Source organism: Ochotona princeps, chromosome 6 (assembly GCF_030435755.1).
Source record: "Ochotona princeps isolate mOchPri1 chromosome 6, mOchPri1.hap1, whole genome shotgun sequence".
Taxonomy (NCBI): domain Eukaryota; kingdom Metazoa; phylum Chordata; class Mammalia; order Lagomorpha; family Ochotonidae; genus Ochotona; species Ochotona princeps.
In genome coordinates this window covers 10,754,940-10,772,049 of record NC_080837.1, presented here as the reverse complement: position 1 = coordinate 10,772,049, position 17,110 = coordinate 10,754,940, and the positions used below count along the sequence as shown (strand labels likewise).

The following is a 17,110-nucleotide window of genomic DNA, read 5'->3' as shown; positions in this document are numbered from 1 at the left end:
CGGGCCGGGCCGCGCGTGAGCAGCGTGCGGGCTATGCGGGGCGCGAGGCCCAAGCCAGGACGCTATCGTTGCCCGGCCGGGGACGGTGGAGTCTGGCAGGCCGGAAGGGGGCTGGCCGCTGCAGTCTCACCAGCTTCGCGCACAGTGGCCTGGACGCAGCGTTCAGGGGCTAAAAATATTGCCCCCGAGTGAGATCCGCTCTAAGTAGGGCACGAAGCAGAAGCGACCAAGCTCCCCGGCCCCCAGGACCGGAGTACCTTGTTTTCTTACATGATGCCCCGGGGAGCAGGCTTCTGGCTTCCACCAGCAAGCAGACAGGGGAAAAGGGCCCAGCTGGGCTGGCGGGGTACCTGAAGTTGCCCCACACCCTGACAGGTGTGCCCCACCTCTCCCAAGTAGGGGGACTTGGAGCGTCATTACCGGTTTCTGGGGGTCCCCCAAGTGCCCTGTCACAGCAGCTGAAAGTTTTGTCTTGAAGGCATCCGAATTTAACAGGGAGTGAGTGTAGGACTGGCTCTGGGCTAGAAACATAAGCATTTTTTTCGGTTAAAAATATTTTAAAAAATTATTTATTTGAAAGGCAGAGTTACAGAGAAAGAGAGAGAGAGATCTTCAATCCACTGGTTCATCCTCCAAAGGACCACAATGCTCCAAAGCTGGGCCTGTCCAAAGCCAGGAGCTTCTTCTTCTAGGTCTCTCACGCAGGTGCAGGGTCCCAAGGCTTTGGGGGTGGTCCTCTACTGCTTTCCCAGGCCACTAGCAGGGAGCTGGTGAAAAGTAGAGCTGCTGGGACTTGAAGCAGGATTCGCATGGCTGCAGGTGCCGTGGATGGAGGATTAACATACTACACCACAGCACTGGCCCTAGAAAAATCCTCTCCTGGAGAGGATCTGTTGGTGTTGAGTTCCTGTCTCCCAAGGGAACGGGGGAAGTTTTCCCTGCCTGCCTCTTTGGTCCTAGCTGTGGTGCCTTGAAGCCAAGCTGAGTAGGGGCCAGCGAAACTAGCAGCATGTGGCCCAGGAGCCTGGAGCCGGCCCTCCTACGGGGTGGGCTGGCCTTGCTGGAAGCTGGCTGTGGTCAGGAGGCTGTGAACTGAGCTGTCTTTAGCCCGGTCAACTCTCTGTGGGACCCAGGTTTTATAGCTCAGCAAAAGAAGGGTGCCATTCTGCATCCCAGGGCAGAGCTGTCCCAGGAGCAGGGAGGACTCCCAACCCACCCAATGCTGCTCCCCTGTACCTCCAGAACCCGAAGCATGAGAAGAGAATTCCTGTAGCCTGTGTTGGGATCTGATGCTTAGACGCTTGCTGCTTGTTTTCAGATATACACATGTGTTTGAAGAGAGAGAGAGGCGGGGAGAGAGAGAGGGAGCGACAAATAGAGGTCTTCCATGTGCTGGCTCACTCTCGCAGTGCGCACGATAGCTGAGGCTGGGCATGGTTGAAGCCAGAGCCAGAAACTCCATCCGAGTCTCCCACATGGGTGGCAGGGACCGAGGCACTTGGGCTGTTGTGTGCTGCCCCCAGGTACATCAGCAGGGAGTTGGATCACAAGTGGAGTAGCTGAGACCTGCAGGAGGCAGGGTCTGTGTTAGGGGATCCCAGACAGCAGCTTCACCTGCCGCGCCACAGTGCCCACCCTTGAACCCTCAGTTCTTAACAGAGTTGGGCAAGTGTGAGTGTTCCTTACAACAGCCTTCAGGACCTCCTGGGCCACTGAAGGGGTTTTGTGTGTTGCAGCTACAGGGGGTGTCTGTCCCAGCAAGTGTGTGTGGAGGCCAGGATGAAGCTGAAGAAGCAGGTGACCGTGTGTGGGGCTGCTATCTTCTGCGTGGCGGTCTTCTCGCTCTACCTCATGCTGGACCGCGTGCAGCATGATCCTGCCCGGCATCACAGTGGTGGGAACTTCCCCCGGGTGAGTCCCGTTGCTGGTTGATCAGTTGGTTGCATCTGTTTGGACGCCGGGTCGTCATGGGCTCTGGCTGTCTACCTGGCTGGAATATTGTACCAACCCAGGACAGGGGCGTCCTTTCCCAGTGGGCAGGCTTTTCTAGAAACCTGGAGCTCAAAGCAGCAATGGCAGAAAAGAAAGAAGGAAGGAAGAAGGGCTGTGTGCTCTGGGGTACCTCCTGTCTTTGTGACAGACATTGTTAATTGATGACAGCATCTTTTTTTTTTTTTAAGATTTATGTATTTATTTTTATTGGAAAGTCAGATATACAGAGAGGAGGAGAGACAGAGAGGAACATCTTCCGTCTGATGATTCACTCCCTAAGTGGCCGCAACGGCTGGAGCTGAGCTAATCCAAAGCCAGGAATCTCTTCAGGGTCCCAAGGCCTTGGGCCATCCTCTATTGCTTTCCCAGGCCACAAGCAGGGAGCTGGATGGGAAGTGGAGCTGCCGGATTAGAACTGGCGCCCATATGGGATCCTGGGCATGCAAGGCGAGGACTTTAGCCACTACGCTATCGCGCCGGGCCCTGACAGCATCTTTTGCCACCAAGCCTCAATCAATGTAGGCTGTGAATCTGAACATAGGATCCCAGCCAGGCAGCTCACCACAGGTTGCTGCCCTGTGAGCTGGAGAGGGCTGTGGACCACATGCAGCCAGAGCATTCTGTCCTTGAGGGCGGGGGTGGCTCACAGGCGTCCCATGTTGCCCCACACAGGACCTTGTACTGTGGGGAAAGAGAGGCTCAGCTCACGTCTGTCTGCTCTTCCTGGCAGAGCCAAATTTCGGTGCTGCAGAACCGCATCCAGCAGCTGGAGCAGCTCCTGGAGGAGAACCACGAGATCATCAGCCACATCAAGGACTCAGTGCTGGAGCTGACGGCCAACGCCGAGGGACCGCCAGCCCTGCTGCCCTACTACACGGCCAATGGCTCCTGGGTGCTGCCGCCGGAGCCCCGGCCCAGTTTCTTCTCTGTCTCCCCCCAGGACTGCCAGTTTGCTCTTGGGGGCCGGGGCCAGAAGCCAGAGCTGCAGGTGAGAATGAGAGCCAGGGCGGGTGTGGTGCAGTGGCCACAGCCACTGTCCACTGAGCCTCCCATCCTCTTGCCCACCCAACAGATGCTCACTGTGTCAGAGATGTTGCCATTTGACAACGTGGAGGGCGGGGTGTGGAGGCAGGGCTTCGACATCTCCTACAGCCCACACGACTGGGACGCCGAAGACCTGCAGGTGTTCGTGGTACCTCACTCACACAATGACCCAGGTGAGTGTCATAGGCCCCTGGCCCCTTGCCAGGACGGGGTGGCAAAGGAAGCAAGCTGGCACCGGGACTGTCCTCAGTGGCCATGTGTGTGTCGGATCTGCAGGCTGGATCAAGACCTTTGACAAGTACTACATGGAGCAGACGCAGCACATCCTCAACAGCATGGTGTCCAAGCTGCAGGAGGACCCCCGGCGGCGCTTCCTCTGGGCCGAGGTCTCCTTCTTTGCCAAGTGGTGGGACAACATCAGTGCCCAAAAGAAGGCAGCGGTCCGGAGGCCAGTGCTGGTCGGGGAGGTGTGGGGAGGGCTGGCATCCGAGCACTGAGGCAGGGGTTGGGGTGGGGAGTGAGAGGCCCCCGGGAGCCATGGCAAGGATAAGGTGGTGAGGGGCTGGTGTTGGTTTAAGGGGAGCCAACGTGAGAAAGAGAAGGAGAGATGGCAGGTATCTGAGCGGGAGTGAAGAGAGAGCAGGGCCTACCTCCTGGAAGCACAGTGAGCCGCCTCTCAAAGAAGCGGGGCCGGGCCCCAGTAGAGGTAGAAGGAAAAAGAGAAGCAGAAATTGGTCCTCTGGGTTCCGAGTTCCCATGAACCAGCTCTGTGGGGCTGGGGTGCCAGGACTGGGCACCCTACGATGAGTATGAGCAGCCCCTCCTCCGCAGGCTGGTGGGGAACGGGCAGCTGGAGATTGCCACGGGCGGCTGGGTTATGCCGGATGAGGCCAACTCCCACTACTTTGCATTGATTGACCAGCTCATCGAGGGCCACCAGTGGCTGGAGAGAAACCTGGGTGAGTCCAGGGTCTAGTACCTTGCCACTGAGCCACCCAGCCACACACAGGCCTGTGAGCACCAATGTTTCACAGTTCCTTCCTAGGCTGATTCTGCTGCCATGGGCCTGATGGGATGGCATTTGTCTACTGCATATTGGGTGCAGAGGCAGAGCTGGGTCCCACCCGCAGGAGGCCAAGAGGCCAGGCCCTGAGCTGCTGAAAGTACATGTTGTGTTCCCCATGTCCCACACAGGTGCAGTGCCACGCTCTGGCTGGGCAGTGGACCCCTTCGGCTACAGCTCCACCATGCCCTACCTGCTGCGCCGTGCCAACGTGACCAGCATGCTCATTCAGAGGGTGCACTATGCCATCAAGAAGCACTTCGCTGCCACCCATAGCCTGGAGTTCATGTGGAGGCAGACGTGGGGTAAGTCCAGGTAGGGCAGAGGGGGTCACAATAGCATAGTCCTCGCCTGTGAGCGGCACGGTGGGGGAGACCCTTCCAGTCCCCTAGAGCAGGCCCCAGGCCCCAGGCCCCACGTCCCTATACACTGACCTCTGCTAGTTGAGTGCCTTCTGCAGCCTGAGGTCTGGTTAGAGCCTCAATGTCTCCGAGGGCTGCCAGGGGCCTGAGCAGGTCTGTGCCTGCCCTGGGAGCCGACCAAGCATGGCATGTCTCCTACAGACTCCGACTCCAGCACGGACATCTTCTGCCACATGATGCCCTTCTACAGCTATGATATCCCCCACACCTGTGGCCCGGACCCCAAGATCTGCTGCCAGTTCGATTTCAAACGCCTGCCTGGTGGGCGCATCAACTGCCCCTGGAAGGTGCCGCCCCGGGCCATCACCGAGGCCAACGTGGCAGAGAGGTATTGGCCCGCGGCTGTGGGTTGCATGGGATGTGGTCCTTGGCACCCTGTGGAGGGAGGAAATGAAGGAGGGTACCCAGGAGACTTGGCCTCTGGGCCTGCGCTCTGCCTGGTGCTGGAGAGTGGATGTGGCTGGTGGGTTCAGGCTCTCAGGTGCAGTGGGGTGGGGAGGACATGCCCAGGCTCTCATCAGGTACATTGTAGGAGAGGCCCTTCCTACCTCTCTGGAGCAGCTGTTTGGAACCCCCTTTATTGCCAAGCATTGGTTCCCCCCAGCCAGTGTTCTCTGAGCTCACTGCAGAGCCAGCCGACTCACCCAGCGGTGAACGATTCTCCAATTAGATAATACAGGTTGACCTTCCCTAATCCAAAAACCCAAAATCGAGTGTTCCACATACCTGAAGCACCAGTGTGATTGCAAGTAGAAAATTCCACCCTGACCCTGTGTGTATAGTCAGACACAGGCACACCAGGACGATTGTACACAGCTTCCTTCTGGCTGGGTGTGTAAGGCTGTGCCTGAGGCCCAATTGAATTCTATGCTTCAGTCTTGGGTCTCAATCCCAAGGATTGCTTATTTTGCTGATATAATTACTACAGATTCTAAGAAAACACAAAATCTGAAACCCTGCTTGCTGGTCCCAAGTTTGTTTTGGCTAAGGGTCCTCCAGCCCCCAGCTCCTCACAGACTTGGGACTAGAGTGCCTTCTGTATGCTTGGGTGTTCTGGCCTGTCCCTGAGGCAGCCAGCGGGATCCTGATCAGATCCACCTGCAGACCCATCAGGCAGCCCCCAGCCTCAGGATAAACAGGCACATATTCCTGGCAAGGGTCGGCAGGGGACCCCCGAAGGACATGGCCCTTCCTGGAGTTGGCTTCCTTTGAAAGGCCCTGGTGGGGTGGGAACTGGACAGCCATCTCACCAAACCCTTCAGGCAGCAAGCTGAACTGGTTTGCATGTTGCAGCGCTCTAATTTCCACGGGGACCACAAGGCAAAACATGTGACTGAGGGGAGAGAAAGCCGTCTTTTGTTGCCAGACTTCTAAAGGCTCTTTCTGGCCTGAATCTAGGGCTCTCCTGAGGCGTGGCCATTCGCAAAGCAGCAGTTGTAACTCCTGCTGCTGGCCTAGGCCTATGGACAATTGGTATAAAAGAGGAATCCTTTTAAGATTTTGCTAATTTATTTAAAAGACAGAGTGACAGAAAAGGAAAGGAAGAGAGGGATGGGGCTTTTATACACTGCTTGACTGCCCAAATGGCTGCAATGAGCAGGGTTGTGCCAGACCAAAGCTAGGTGCCTGGACCTCCATCTGGGTCTCCTATGTGGGTGACAGGAACCCAAGCACTTGGCCCTCTTGCACTGGTGCACTAGCAGGAAGCTGGATTAGAAATGCAGCAACCAGTGCAGCAGGCCTCACGGTACAACAGGTGAAGCCTCCATCTACAGTTTGAGTCCTGTCTATCCCAGTTGTGATCCAGCTCCCTGCTTGTGGCCTGGGAAAGTGGCGGAAGATGGCTCAAGTCCTTGGTACCCTACACCCATGTGGGAGACCTGGAAGAAGTTCCGGCTCCTGGTTTTGAATCAGCTCAGCTCTGGCTGGTGCAGCTACTTAAGGAATGAACCAGAGAATGGAAGATCTCTCTCTCTCTCTTTCCTTCTCTTCCTGTAACTCTGCCTTTCAAATAAAAATAAATCTTAAAGGGAAAGGAAGGAAAACAAGGAAGGAAGGGAGGTAGAAAGAAAGGAAGAATAGAAAAGAAAAAAAGAAGAAAGAAATGGAGCAGCCAGGATCTGAAGCTGCTGTCCACTATTTATTGGATGCTACAACTCAACGACTTAAGCTAGAGTGCTGCAACATAGCCGAGAACTTTGTTTTCCCCTTTGAAATCCCTAGCAGACTGATAACATGATTGGAAAGTGGTCATTGATGGGGGTTGGGGGTTCCCTTCTTGAGAACTAAATAGAGACTGAGCTGGTGCAATGAGTAGATTTGTGACTTTAATTGTGATGGTCACTATAGACCAACCGAGTCCCAAAGGATCTCACAGGGTGGCAATGAGGGGGTGGTGGGCACCAAGATTGGGAGAAACCAGGGTGGAAAGGAAGGGCCTCATGGGGCAGCAGATGTGGGAGGTGAGACTGGCCCAAGCACAGCCTTGTGGTGATGGTGAGGGCTACTGCAGGCCCCTGAAAGTGTACACGGCTCAGGTTCTGCTTCTGTCCATGGGCTGACCTGTCCTGAACCCCGGCATCTGGTCTGGGCCCCTGACTGAGAGGTGTTGGCCAGAGAATTGCCAGGGAGCAGATTCTAGACTATTCTGTCGGGACCTGATAGAGGAAGAGAAAGCAGGAATGGAAGGTCTCAGTGTTTCTAAAAGATGACGGCTGGGGAGGGGACAGGGGGCTGCTCTGCTGGGTATCCCTTCACACACTCACCTCTGGGTGGGCCATCTGTGGCTGCTGAGCCCTGGTATCACTCATGTCCGTCTCCACCCAGGGCTGCCGTGCTCTTGGATCAGTATCGCAAGAAGTCCCGGTTATTCCGGAGCAATGTTCTTCTGGTACCTCTGGGTGATGACTTCCGGTATGACAAGCCCCAGGAATGGGATGCCCAGTTCTTCAACTATCAGCGGCTCTTCGACTTCCTCAACAGCAAGCCAGACCTCCACGTTCAGGTGTGTGTGATAGGGGAATGGAGGGGGAGGAGGCAGGGTGGAGGTTGGTGTGCCATGCTGCAGCCAGGCCCTCCCTGGGTGCTGTGCACCGCATGTGTGACCGACTCCAAGACAAGACTCCCCTCCACCATGGCAGCATGCACTGTAGAAGGGTTGGGGCAGCTGGTGCCCACCCCGCTTCTGGCTGCAGCACTGGAGGTCCTAGGCCTGAGGAAGTGGGTTTTGGGGCTTCTTCACAGGCCCAGTTTGGCACGCTGTCGGACTACTTTGATGCGCTGTACAAGAGGAGTGGAGTGGAGCCTGGGGCCCGGCCCCCGGGCTTTCCTGTGCTGAGTGGAGATTTCTTCTCCTACGCTGACCGGGAGGACCATTACTGGACTGGCTATTTCACTTCTCGGCCGTTCTATAAGAGCCTGGACCGTGTTTTAGAAGCCCACCTGCGGTGAGGCACCCCCCACCAGCCTCCACTGCCCTTCCAGGTTGGGGTGAGAGGTGTCACCATGGCGGGATTGAAGTGGGGGCCGAATGGCTCCAAGACCAGGGCAGATGGAGGAGCCAGAAGTGGTGTAGAGCTGGTGGGCTGACTGCTGCTGTCTCTGGGCAGGGGGGCGGAGATTATGTACAGCCTGGCTGTGACTCATGCCCGCCGTGCTGGCCTGGCCACCCAGTACCCGCTATCCGACTTTGCCCTCCTGACGGAAGCCCGGCGCGCCCTGGGGCTCTTCCAGCACCATGATGCTATCACCGGCACTGCCAAGGAGGCAGTGGTTGTGGACTACGGCGTCAGGTGGGAGCCCCTTCCTTTCCCACCCTGAGAGAGCAGGTGGAGGCTGGGCTGGTCAGCAGGTGGGCCAGTTGGGTATGGCCCAGCCTCCATCATGGTCATCGCCTCTTCTGCCCTGGCCACAGGCTCTTGCGCTCCCTGGTTGGTCTCAAGCGGGTCATCATCAATGCTGCTCACTACTTGGTGCTGGGCGACAAGAGCACTTACCACTTTGACCCTGAGGTGCCCTTTCTTCAGGCGGTAAGCCCCTAGGGGTTTGTATGGAGGGGTGAGGGCACTTCCCCCCCTGATATGCCAGGATGGGCAGAGGAGGGGAGGAGCCGGGACTGGGACCGTGACCGTCCTTGCTGCCTGCTATATTCCAGGATGACACTCGCGTGAATCATGATGCCCTGCCTGAGCGCACGGTGATCCCACTAGATCCCTCGCCCAGGTGAGCCAGGCACCTGGTTCTCGCCCCGGCCGCTGTGCTCTCTAAGCAGGGAGCTGCTCCTGTTCCCTGCTTAGCCCTCCTTCTCCTCGCAGATTTGTGGTGCTCTTCAATCCACTGGAACATGAGCGGCTAAGTGTGGTGTCCTTGCTGGTCAACTCACCACGGGTGCGCGTCTTCTCTGAGGAGGGCCAGCCCCTGGCTGTGCAGATCAGCCCCCACTGGAGCTCTGCCACGGACATGGTGCCTGATGTCTACCAGGTGAGGCTGGCTGGGGCCCCCAGCACTGGCAGTACCCTTCCTGGGGCGTCCCGCCCCCTCCAGCCGTGGGCCTTGCTTCCTCCCCATGTTGAGCACAGGAAGCCCAGAGGATGCTCCACTTTTGGTACTGGAGTCTGCCCTTCAAAGGAAGGTGCAGGTTGTGATGGTCACAATGACAGTGAGGGCAGCAGTGATGGTACTCATCAGCTGTGCACTCCCAAATAACTGTGGTGTGTGCAGTGATTGCTTGGAAGTTTCCCAGACATCACTTGTGGTTCCATGTGTGAGGACAGGGAAGAGACAGGCAGCTTCAGACTCTCAGGGGAGACAGCAGCCCCAGCAGCTGGAGGGGTCTGCTCAGGCCCCACACACGTTACCAGACCCACATCCGGAGCTGTTGCCTCTCCCTGTGCCCACAGGTGTCTCTTCCTGTCCGCGTGCCAGCGCTGGGCCTGGGTGTGCTACAGCTACAACAGGGCCTGGACAGGCTCCGCACACTGCCCTCATCTGTGCGTGTCTACCTGCAAGGCCGACGGCTGACTGTCAGCAGGCATGAGGCATTCCCCATGCGTGTCATTGACACAGGTGCCAGCGACTTCGCCCTCAGCACCCACTACATGCAGGTCTGGTTCTCAGGCCTGACCGGGCTCCTCAAGGTAAAGGGCTGGGGAGAGGGCAGGGGTTCAGAGAGGCTGGGGGTGGGGAGGGCCGCCTCCAGGGCAAGCCTGACATGCCTGGTGTGGGGCCAGGGGTCAGGGCTGTGTTTCTCGGCAGAGTATCCGAAGGGTGGATGAGGAGCAGGAGCACCGAGTGGATATGCAATTCCTTATCTATGGCACCCGAACTTCCAAAGATAAGAGCGGAGCCTACCTCTTCTTGCCTGACGGCGAGGCCCAGGTACCCTAGGAGTGCTACGGGAGGAGGGGGCCTGGACTTGTCTGTGTGGTCTTTGCTGCCCTGGGCCTGGGCCCGGGCCAGCTGTGATCTGCTGTGGACTCAGCAGCCGGTGGCTGTCTCCCCAGCCCTACATCCCCAAGGAGCCCCCTGTGGTGCGGGTCATGGAAGGCCCCTTCTTCTCTGAGGTTGTGGCCTACTATGAGCACATGCATCAGGTGGTGCGGCTTTACAATGTGCCAGGTGAGCCCTGTGGACCCAGGTGATGGAGGTCATCCCAGGATGGGGAGGATGCAGGGCATGACCTTGCCCCGCCCTGCCCAGCCCAACCCCCGGTGCTACCACTTCGTCCCTGTGCCCAGGGGTGGAGGGGCTGTCCTTGGACATGGCATCCCTGGTGGATATCCGGGACTACGTCAACAAGGAGCTGGCCCTGCGCCTCCACACAGACGTGGACAGCCAGGGCACCTTCTTCACAGATCTCAACGGCTTTCAGGTAGGTGTGGCAGAGCGCCTGATACCTGTGCTAGGCCTCCTGCCTTTGCCCCAGGGGCTGGCAGTTGGTCTGCCCTGATGGACGGGGAGAAGCGTGCCCTTGACCTGTTGACCTTGTCCCCGGCAGGTGCAGCCCCGGAGGTACCTGAAGAAGTTACCCCTGCAGGCCAACTTCTATCCCATGCCTGTCATGGCCTACATCCAGGACCCACAAGAGCGCCTTACATTGCACACTGCCCAGGCTCTGGGTGTCTCCAGCCTTGGAAATGGTGAGGGGGCAGGTGCTGGGCCTGGGAATGCTTTGGGTCCACAGCCCAGTAGGTGCTCCACTCGGGGGCCTCATCATCTGGTCACCAGCCTGCTGCTGGTCCCTATCACCTGTCCATCCCCAGCGCTCCTCGTTCCTCATCTCTGGTACAGGCTGGGTCCGCCCTCTGCTCTGCTGCCTCGAGCCCAAGGACTCTAGATTGCCTCTCTGAGCTACCAGCTTGTGTTGTAGTGTGCCTTATTCTTGGGGGCCACAGGGGGACTGGGGTGCAGGCCAAGGGCTCACACTTTAGTTCTCCAGGCCAGCTGGAGGTGATTTTGGACCGGCGGCTCATGCAAGATGACAATCGGGGCCTTGGGCAGGGGCTCAAGGACAACAAGAGGACCTGGAACCATTTCCGCCTCCTGCTGGAACGGCGCACTGCGGGCCCAAGTCCAAGTGAGGTGAGACCTAAAGGCTGAAACAGTTCCCAGGGTGGGTAGGCAGAGGAAAGGAAGTGGGGGTGCTGCAGCTTAGCATGCAAGGGGTGCTGGAGGGGGCCAGATGGAGAGAGAAGGTCTGAGCTGTAGAGTATGCAGGGAGCAGCCTGGCACCTCCCTCCAGCAGAAGCTGCTGCCCACCCTGCATTTTCATTCCCCCCCTGCCCTCTTTTTGCCCCACCCCAGCACTCCCTTGCACTGTGCTCCAGTCCCGCTCACCTCATGGCTCTCTCTACCCTGCCAGCCTGGCTTTCTCACTAAACTGGCAGCTATGTTTAGGAACTTGTCTCTCAGCAGCAGCAGCAGCAGGAAGCAAGAGGTAAGGGAGTCGGGGTGCCAGCTCATGCAGGTGGTGGCCATGGCTGGAGCCTATGGCGACAGCACCTGTTGGTGTCCTGGGCCACGGTGTGCATCAGGTAGATGCTGAGCCCCCGCTGTGCTGGAGGGACTAAGCGGGACGTACCTGACACAGGTTGTTGTCAACTCTATTAGCAATTTGCTCATGAGTCAGGGTTGGTAAAGACCAGGTCTGTGAAAACGCAGAAAAGACACAGTCCTGCTGGTCATGAGGCATGAGACCGTAACATCCATCAAGGCTTCCTGGAGGAGGTGTCAGACAAACTTGCTTCTGATGAGTGGCATGTGATTTGAACACACGGACAAGAGCTGCAAGGGCAGGCAGGAGGAACCTGGGGGTAGTGAGTACATTCAGTTGGGCTGTGGGGACAGCTGCTAGCCACGCACAGTGGCTTTCATTCATACAAGCCTTCATTCATACTGCCCACCTTTTTTAAAATTTGTGTATGTTCACTTCTATTGATTTATTTGAAAGGCTGAAGAATATACATATACATAAAGAGAACCATCTGCTTGTTCATTTCTCAGATGCCCATAATACCAGGGTTGGGCCAGGCCAAAGCTTGGAGCCAGGAGCTTTATCTGGATCTCCCCTGGGAGAGGCAGAGATTCAAGGCCTCAGGCCATCGTCTGCTGCCTCCCAGGTACACAAGTAGGTGCACTGCACAAGGGAAACGTGTCTGGATCCTAGGCACTCCCATACAGCATGCAGGCATCAACCACTGCACCAGTGTCCGCCCATACACCTGTAGCCTGCTAGACGGCATGGGAGTAACATTTCCATTAACTGCCTAAAGCTCTGCCAGACAGTGCCAGCTGCAGCATGGGGTCATGGGTCTGAGCAGGGAGGGTACAGTCAGAACCCTGTCCCTACCCTGTGGCTCTGACAGTAGGGCACGAGGCTGTGTTGAGGACATCAGAGGTGGGCAGGTGCCGTAAAGTGCTGGTAGCTTGAACCAAGCCCTGGGGTGGGAGAATCAAGTGTGAAGGAAGGGGCTGTAGGCCCCTGTAACAAAAAAGCAGCTGCTCTGGGGGAGTGTTCTGCTCAGGCCTGTGGGTATGACCCTCAGAGTCACCTCCACCCCTAGAGAGGGGTCTGGGGGCACCACTACTGGAGACCTCAGGCCAGTTCTGCCAAGAAGCCCTGCTTGTCTGCTGCTGGGTCGTGACATGAGCATGGTGCTCCTCACAGTGTTAGGCAAGCAAAGAAGCAAAAGGCCAGGAAACAGCTGGTCTGAGCCGGTATACTTGGATGTTGTTCATTATGTGGGGTGTGGCCACAATGGGGGTCAGAGTATGCTTTCTGTGGGAGCACCTGCCTTCTCAGCCTGGCTGCACTCTCACTTTTTTGGACCTGCCTTGCAGGTCCAGGAAAGCTACCCATCCCTGCTCAGCCACCTGACCTCCGTGCACCTGAATACCCCAGTGCTAGCCCTGCCTGTGGTCAAGAGGCAGTCCCCAGATCCTGGGCTGCGCCCCTTTCATCCTCTGGCTGTCTCATTGCCTTGTGACTTCCACCTGCTCAACCTGCGCTCGCTCCCAGCTGAGGTGAGTGCCCGTTCACTCTCCCTCGGGGCAGGTGCTGGCGGGCTGGATGCAGCTGTGTCCCCAGCTCACAGGACTCATGCTCACTGCCCTCTGTGCTGTCATCCAGGAGGACACCCTGCCCTCGCTGGACACAGCACTCATTCTGCACCGCAAGGGCTTTGACTGTGGCCTTGAGGCCAAGAACCTGGGCTTCAACTGCAGCACAAGCCAAGGCAAGGTGAGCAGGTCTGGGGTGCTGAGGGTAGGGAGAGGGCATGCAGTTTGCCAGTGTGGATGGCAGCAGGCGAGGAGAAAGTGCTCCTCTCTGCCCCCAGGCTTTCTGGAGATGGGGGAAAATGTTTTTTTCTCAAGGCCTGGTAGGGCAGGTGCCAAAGGAGAACTCTTTTTGAAGGCAGAACTTCTGTCCAATAGAGAACATCACAAGTCAAAAAAATGGGCAGGCATTGGGTTGCCGCTTAGGGTGCCTGCAGCCCGTATCGGTGTCTGGTCATGGCCTGGTTACTCGCTTTGGATCCAGTTTCCTGTTGGTGCATACCTTTGGAGGCAGCAGTGACTGCTCAAATACTCAGGTCCCCTCCACCCACCCACATGGGAGACCTGGGTCCTAGGCTCCTGGCTTCGGTCTGACCCAGCCTTTCCTGTTCTGGACACTGGGGAAGTGAACCAGTGGCTGGAAGATCTCTCTCTACTTTTCAAATAAAATGCAAATTGAACAGCAAAACAAACCACCACACTGTGCCTTTGTAAGCTCTGCTAAAGGTTTCAGTGGCACTGATAATGACTTAAAAGCCAAGACCTTTACTGGCCTCAAGAGATGCTGACATGGATACAGACATGGGCCCCCAACCTCAGAGAGCTGTGGGCAGGCTTGGGGCCGAGTGGCTGCTAGGGAGCCCTGAGACTGCAGGTAAATGCTGTGTGTGTGTGTGCAGGTGCGTTCCTCCTAAGAGGGACACAGCTTTGCTCAGAGGGAGGGACAGAGACAGACACCTGCCCAACAGTAGGAAGAGAGATGCCTACTCAACAGCAGAGACACTTACCCAGAAGCAGAGAGAGATGCCTACCCAATAGCAGACACGCTTACCCAGAAGCAGAGAGAGAGATGCCTACCCAACAGCAGAGAGAGAGACTTCTACCCAACAGCAGAGAGAGATGCCTACCCAGCGGCCAGGGCCAAGCTGGGCTGAAGCCAGGAGCCTGGCAATCCGTCTTGGTCTCCCACATGAGTGGCAGGGACCCAAGAACCTGGGCCATCCACCTGCTGCTTCCTTGGGCGCACATGAGTAGGAGGCTGAATTGGAAGCAAAAAACAGGACTTGAACTGGGCTCTTTACCTTGGGATGCTGGGGTCCTGGTGGCTTAGGCTGCAGCATGTGCCTGTCCCCAGGAACAGAGATGCAGAGACACCGTCCAGAGTGTCTGCAGGTAGCAGCACTGTCTCCTTGTCTCCTCTGCACAGGTAGCATTGGGGAGCCTCTTCCGGGGCCTGGATGTGGGCTTCCTGCAGCCCACCTCCCTGACACTACTGTACCCACTGGCCTCGCCCTCCAACAGCACTGACATCTATATGGAGCCCATGGAGGTCGCCACCTTCCGTCTCCGCTTGGTGTAGGGCTCCCCATGCCTGAAGACAGCTCGTCCACAGGCTGCCTCTTCAAGTGACTATTGGGTTGGGCAAGCCACGCTGGCATCCCCTTCCAAGCTGCCTCCAAACTGTGACATTTGCTGCTTATTGTTGCTTCTGTGTCAAGAGGCAGCCCATGTAGGCCATGGCAGGTAGATGGCAGAAGCTAGCGAGGTCAGAGGGGAAGGCCCTGCACCAGAGTGGGTAGCCACCCAGCTGGACACAGGCTCCAGTACTCATCTTTTTCGCCAGAATGGGATGTAGGAGACATGAGGGCAGACAGCGGAGGTCAGGGAGACTGTCTGGGTGACAACCCAGTGCCCGAGGTCCTGCAGAACTGTGGGAGGAGAGGGTGGGGGGCCTGGGCTGAAGGAGATGGGATCCCCACTGCCCCTCAGTCCCAAGGCCCGGCCCCACCCTGTGCCACCTGGCATGCTTGTCTTTGGCTTGGGGTGACCCCAGGCAGGCAGGCATCCCAAGAAGGCGTCCACCTCATGCCTGGAAGTCAGACTCTGCAGCTCTACCTATGGTTACCCTTCCACAGAAGCACTGGACTTCTGGCATGGGGGCACGGAGGAGACAGGGTGCCCAGGGTTACCAGTTAGGGATGAAAAGCAGAGGTGGCATGAGCCTTCAGTTCAGTTTTGGTGAACACAGAATGCTTTCCATTTATCTCTGTAACTGCTGAAAAATCATTTGATCAAAGTTAAAATCCGTCCTTTACCAGGAAAACTAAGTAAGTTAAAACTAGAGAAGCTTCCTCCCAGAGGTGGCCAGCTGAGGGTCAGCACTGCTGGCATCCTTGTTAGCATTAGCACTGGAATTAGCTAGGGTGTTTGCCACACAGCAGTGTCTTGGGAAAGCACGCGAGGGAGACAGGAACAAACTCCAGTCGTCCTCTTTGAGAGCCAATAAAACCGCCTACCTGTAAATTCTGAGCGACCCAGCAGAGCCCTTCTGTGCACTGACACAGCGTGCCCAGCGACACTGGATGCTTTTTGGAGTTAAGCAGGTTGCACAGCTGATCCGGACAGGGAAGCAAGTGGTGCTCCCAGGGGAGAGGGGTTGTGGAGGACAGTGGGGTGGATGAGGGTCTGAGAGGACGTGCATGTGTGTGTCCAGGCAGTGGCACCTGGGCGGGCCAGACCCCAGGCATGCAAGTGGAGTGGATGAACAAGGGGTGTTTTCGGAGGGAAAACATGGGTTATAAATAAGTAGTACTCTGAGACAGCTCGCTAGCCATTAGAGATCTCTACCTCACAGTTTTCACAAAAATCAGCTTCAGAGGGGGAAAAAATAAAAGTACAAAATTAACAAACTATGTATTTTTTAAAATGAGAGGCAGAGATGGAGAACACACTCCTGTCTGCTGGCTCATTCCCCAAATACCTGCAATGGCCAGGAGCTCGGAGCCGCCCCTGGATTTCCTGTGGGTGGCAGGTACGCAGTCATGTGAGCCGTCACCACTGCCTTCCAGGGTATACATGAATGTGAAGCTGAAACTGGGAACTGGAGCTGGGAATGAAACCCAGCTCGTCCGATTTGTAGGAAAAAAAAATATTTTTATAACCCTGGCAAGGGAAGATTTTTCCTAAACAGAAAGCTTAAGAGATCTAATAAGGGAAAAGGGAAACATTTTTAGCTACACACACACACACATCAAAATAAAGTAGGTTTCTGTACAGTAGCAAATGTCTAGGTCAGAACACAGATAATTACACGTAAAGAGCTTGGAGAAGGGTTTGCTGGGGATGTTCACAGAAACTCCGCAGGGCTTGGCAGCCAGCACCCCCAAAGTCTGAAGAGGTACAACTGAGTTCCCATGGATTACCCAGCATCGCTGCTGCCAGAATTGGGCCTCTCTGCTGGCAGGAGATTGCTGACAGGAAGCGTTAGTTATTGCCTGGTACAGCCAAGGGCGCTCCAGGTAGGAGCTGTCATCATGTTAGGAAAGGATCCTGAGCAATTGCATAATAGCAGGTGTGCCCTGCTAGTGTAATATATTGTATAGTCAAGTGATAAGGGAAAATCTGTGTACCGCTAGGAAATAAATGGAATAAAAGATGTTATCTTTGGAGATGCCAAGCCTGCACTGAAGTTACAGTCAGGCAGGACACAATGTTCAATGCTATATGCTAGCCTTTTAAATCTGCTGAAGGCAGCACTACCCACGGTGTGGGCCTGGGTACCAGAGCTCCTGTGTAAAGCAGGGTTTCTGGGCTTTATTTATTTAGAAATTTAGGCCCAACATTGTAGCCCAACGGCTAAAGTCCTTGCTTTGCACACGCTGGGATCCCATATGGGCGCTGGTTCGTATCCTGGTGGCCCTGCTTCCCATCCAGCTCCTTGCTTGTGGCCTGGGAAATCAGTCAAGGACGGCCCAAAGCCTTGGGATCCTGCATCTCATGGGAGACCTGGAAGAAGCTCCTTGCTCCTTACTTCGGA

The 17,110-nt window shown here is 56.5% G+C and overlaps 1 protein-coding gene across 2 annotated transcripts; it reads left to right on the top strand.

Moving 5' to 3' along the window:
• The first annotated feature begins 1,680 nt into the window (after positions 1–1,680).
• Positions 1,681–15,235, top strand: MAN2A2 (mannosidase alpha class 2A member 2). 2 transcript variants are annotated; one of them, XM_058665569.1, is made up of 23 exons: positions 1,681–1,911; positions 2,723–2,980; positions 3,065–3,209; positions 3,313–3,484; positions 3,868–3,995; positions 4,231–4,404; positions 4,663–4,849; positions 7,348–7,525; positions 7,765–7,967; positions 8,130–8,312; positions 8,435–8,549; positions 8,675–8,742; positions 8,835–9,000; positions 9,420–9,656; positions 9,775–9,897; positions 10,023–10,137; positions 10,257–10,390; positions 10,517–10,658; positions 10,958–11,100; positions 11,381–11,455; positions 12,859–13,041; positions 13,148–13,258; positions 14,501–15,235. In XM_058665569.1, the coding sequence occupies exons 1-23, from the start codon at positions 1,780–1,782 to the stop codon at positions 14,651–14,653; spliced, it is 3,525 nt and encodes a 1,174-aa protein (XP_058521552.1). In that variant the 5' UTR covers positions 1,681–1,779; the 3' UTR covers positions 14,654–15,235. The 2 variants fall into 2 exon arrangements, with proteins under 2 accessions (XP_058521552.1, XP_004577968.2); XM_004577911.2 differs by lacking the exon at positions 11,381–11,455.
• The last annotated feature ends 1,875 nt before the right edge of the window (positions 15,236–17,110 follow it).